The 3,721-nt window shown below is 48.3% G+C and overlaps 1 protein-coding gene across 2 annotated transcripts in view; it reads left to right on the top strand.

The window, feature by feature from the left end:
- The window catches only part of LOC135810340 (zinc metalloproteinase/disintegrin-like), a 39,146-nt gene extending 35,425 nt beyond the window's left edge, over window positions 1-3,721 (top strand). For both annotated transcript variants that reach the window (XM_065323830.1, XM_065323829.1), the window contains 2 exons: window positions 759-852; window positions 3,583-3,721. In XM_065323830.1, coding sequence (XP_065179902.1) covers window positions 759-793 — 35 coding nt within the window. In that variant the 3' untranslated portion in view covers window positions 794-852; window positions 3,583-3,721. The remainder of the gene's footprint in view (window positions 1-758; window positions 853-3,582) is intronic.

The following is a 3,721-nucleotide window of genomic DNA, read 5'->3' as shown; positions in this document are numbered from 1 at the left end:
TTTCAACCGGCTATACATGGTACTGGGCAACACAACCAGCTTCGAACGTTTTGCAAGTGTCGGGTAACCACCATGCGTGAGGTACCACTTGCTGTTGAAAAACTTAGCAATGTTGTTGTGTGATGGAATGTTGTAAATTCTAACATTACTTCTCCATCACTGCATCAGCTCAACCGCTACCACTGGACTGCCTTTTTACACTCTTTTTATTGACGAATAAACAAGACCACGGAAAACGACTACATCTTGACAAGACGACAGACGAAAAGACTAGCTCACACAGTTTCGCGCATGCGCACAACACCACCAACCAATGACGCGTGCGCACAGCGACCAAGACGAAACAAACACGTGACACAAAATCTACCACACATACACTTGTAAATGTTCACAATAGCAAGAAGTCCCAGATTGCCTAGAGTGCCTAACGCCTCAAGGAAGGAGCCATACCTCAAAGGCAGAAGAGAATAGAGACAACCGGCTAGATCATTGCTGTAACGTTGTGCGTTTTATGCGCGTAGCAAAGCTCAGGCAATCCTCAGACAGCTGATGTTTGCCAATGTTGTGTGTGTGTGTGTGTGTGTGTGTGTGTGTGTGTGTGTGTGTGTGGGTGGGTGGGTGGGTGGGTGGGTGGGCGTGAGTGCGTGCATTCGTGCGTGCGTGCATGTGTGTGTGTGGGGGGGTGCGTGCGTGCTTGTGCGTGTGCGTGCTTGTGCGTGTGCGTGCTTGTGCGTGTGCGTGCGCGTGTGTGTTGATAGAGGTGCCATGGTGGTGCAGACTAGCTTCTACTTGACACGCCAGCAGGACACCTACACCGTTGTGAACGATGGTCAGTCCTGTGGTGAGGATATGGTGAGTTACGGTCACGGTGTATCTGTGCTAACTAGCTAGTGGTGTGCACGGCGTGTCGGTTACCCGTGCTACCCGTGAGCATCTCGGGTAGACGGCTGCAGAAATAGTCCACCCGAAAACCCAAAGTCAGAAGATGACATCATCGTGTACAGTGCACGCGTACAAACTCATGCATGTCTACCCAGTCTGTAAGGGAAGGGGTGCATTGTGGTGTTACCATGGAAACATTACCCGATCGGATACCCGTACTACTTGTGGAAAACTACCCGAACCCGAAGAAAATGCTACCCGACTCAGCCCTGCTGCTAATTCGCGATAACTGTGCAGCACTTATGTGCATGGGTGTGGACGTTTGTAATTCATTTACTTCTGGATTCCCTTGAGGCTGCTGGAAGGCCTGTCGAGGTTATCTCCATATCAGCAGGACAAACACACACAGATACATGTGTGTGTGTGTGTGAGTGTGTGTGTATGTGTGTGTGTGTGTGTGTGTGTGTCTGCGGGTGTGTGTGTGTCTGCGGGTGTGTGTGTGAGTGTGTGTGTGTGTGTGTGGTGAGAGTATAGTGAGTGGGATGACACAGTTTGCGGTCATTATTTTTAATTGTGCACTTATGTTTGTGTGTATGTGTGTGTTTGTGTGTGCGTGCCCTGGGTTGCGGGCGCACAGGTGCGTGTGTGCATGTATGGATGTGTGTGCGTATGTGTGTGTGTATATATGTGTGTGTGTGTGTGTGTGTGTGTGTGTGTGTGTGTGTGTGTGAATAATTGTGTGTATGTGTGTGTATATATAATTATGTGTGTGTGTACTCAATCTGCGGACAGCATGCTGTTTCGTTCTTTGTGAACTCATCAGCGCAGCACATAGAAAATGAGGCCGAACCTGATAGCAATGAAAAATATAATTTCCAAAGCCAGATTTATACCAGGCCCGAACGTACCTTGCCAGAGTGCGCAAACTGACAAATCGGTGAGCACTGCGTAACGCAAATAGCAAGTGTGTGTGTATATTATATATGTGTGTGTGTGAGAGAGAGAGAGAGAGAGAGAGGGAGAGAGAGAGAGGGAGAGAGAGAGAGAGAGAGAGAGAGAGAGAGAGAGAGAGAGAGAGAGAGAGAGAGACTCGTAGGCGTATCAGCAGCTCCTCAACTTCGTACCGATTTTGGTTGGCCACGTCTTCAAATAGCTCCAAGTAGCTTTCCACCGTCTGCTTTGCATCATATTTCGGAATTTTTATCGGTTTGGCTCTCAGCCCCTGAGCGCTCTCCGCAGACACACTGCTCGCTGTGCCATCTTGTTGAGCCGCTAACTCGACTTTCGCCTCTAACTTCGTTATCTTGTCCAGCAACTCTGTTTGCTGCCTGGTACTGTCTCTCTCTTCCATTCGAGCCTTGCGCTCTTCACTTTTCTAGATCTGCTCGGCATGCTCGACCCGCCTGCTCTCCACGTAACTCCGCAGACTCTCTCCAGTATAACCATAGGCCTTAGAGGTTCGCAATGAACGTTGCCTCCACACTCCCAGCCGAATACATCGGCCCTGCTCCTCGCTCCAGTGCAATACAATCCTGGCGTGGTCGCCAAATTTTGTGTATGCGTTGTATCTCAACGATACCTCACTCAAGACTTCCAGGCATACCGCACACAAGCACTCTCAGTCTCAACCACCACGGGCATTACGAGTTTAGATAGATAAACATTACAGTAATGATAGAATAGAATGCATAACGGGTATACGGGTAAGAGAGCTATTGCGACTTTGAGAGAACAACGAAAACCACCAAAGAAAACAACCAAGGAACAAAAACCACTCAAAGCGCTGTCATCAGCAAAACGTGCCAGTACCGGTGCACACACGGCGACCCAAGCGAACTCAGCGTACCAAACATGCAACAAATAAGGCAAGCCAGATATCGCGCACGCGTGAGATGACCGTTTGACGGTATACACGACTGCAGAAACATGGCAGCGGCTTGTGCACGCACACACAAAATAAATAAACAAATAGAAATTCAAACTACAATAATTAATCCGAAAGGAAAGAGGAAAGAGACGTATGGGAAGCCGAAGGGTTTCACCTGTCAGTGGGTGCTTGCACCCGATATGGGTGACAGTAAACCCTGTCAGATAGTGACACATCGTAGGATTACTCAGCAGCGGAACTTCACTCAGGGAGAATAGTAGCAAAGCACGTAAGTAACTCTAGCAAATCGTGAACTCTACTAGCAAACGCACGCAATGTTCATAATTACTCAGACGACACTCGTGGCCAAAGACCAACAGGTAAGAGAAGTTACCTAATACAGAATCAATTAGACTAAATCAATGGCATGCAGCAACAGCTTGCAGGAAAACAGGCAAGGAGTCGAAGTCGTGACGAGATCTCAGGACGTGCAACGGAGACCTTTTCAACGCATTTACAACACACACACAGAGAGAGAGAGAGAGAGAGAGAGAGAGAGAGAGAGAGAGAGAGAGAGAGAGAGAGAGAGAGAGAGAGAGAGAGAGAGAGAGAGAGTGAAAGAGAAAGAGAAAGAGAGAGAGAGAGAGAGAGAGAGAGAAAGAGTGCCAACGGTTTGGAATGCTCGTCTGCATAACTCTCTTTCCCTCCCCTCTGTGTTTCCTTCTCAAACTCGATGTTTCAGCCTTAGATTCGTTTCTCTCTCTCTCTCTCTCTCCCACTCCTGACAAGAATGGAACATTTTCTCAACACTATAATGTGTATATGCTATATAGGTATGTATGGATCAGCGCTGTGTTGATTTGGACAACGCCACCAACAGCATACAGTGCCCGTATCACAACGGCCTGGAATGTAACGACTACGGAACGTGTGATCAGTTTGGCGATTGTCACTGTCGGGCAGGCTTCAGCG

Source organism: Sycon ciliatum, chromosome 2 (assembly GCF_964019385.1).
Source record: "Sycon ciliatum chromosome 2, ocSycCili1.1, whole genome shotgun sequence".
Classification (NCBI taxonomy): Eukaryota; Metazoa; Porifera; class Calcarea; order Leucosolenida; family Sycettidae; genus Sycon; species Sycon ciliatum.
The sequence above is the reverse complement of the archived record's forward strand: the minus strand, read 5'-3'. Positions and strand labels throughout refer to the sequence as shown.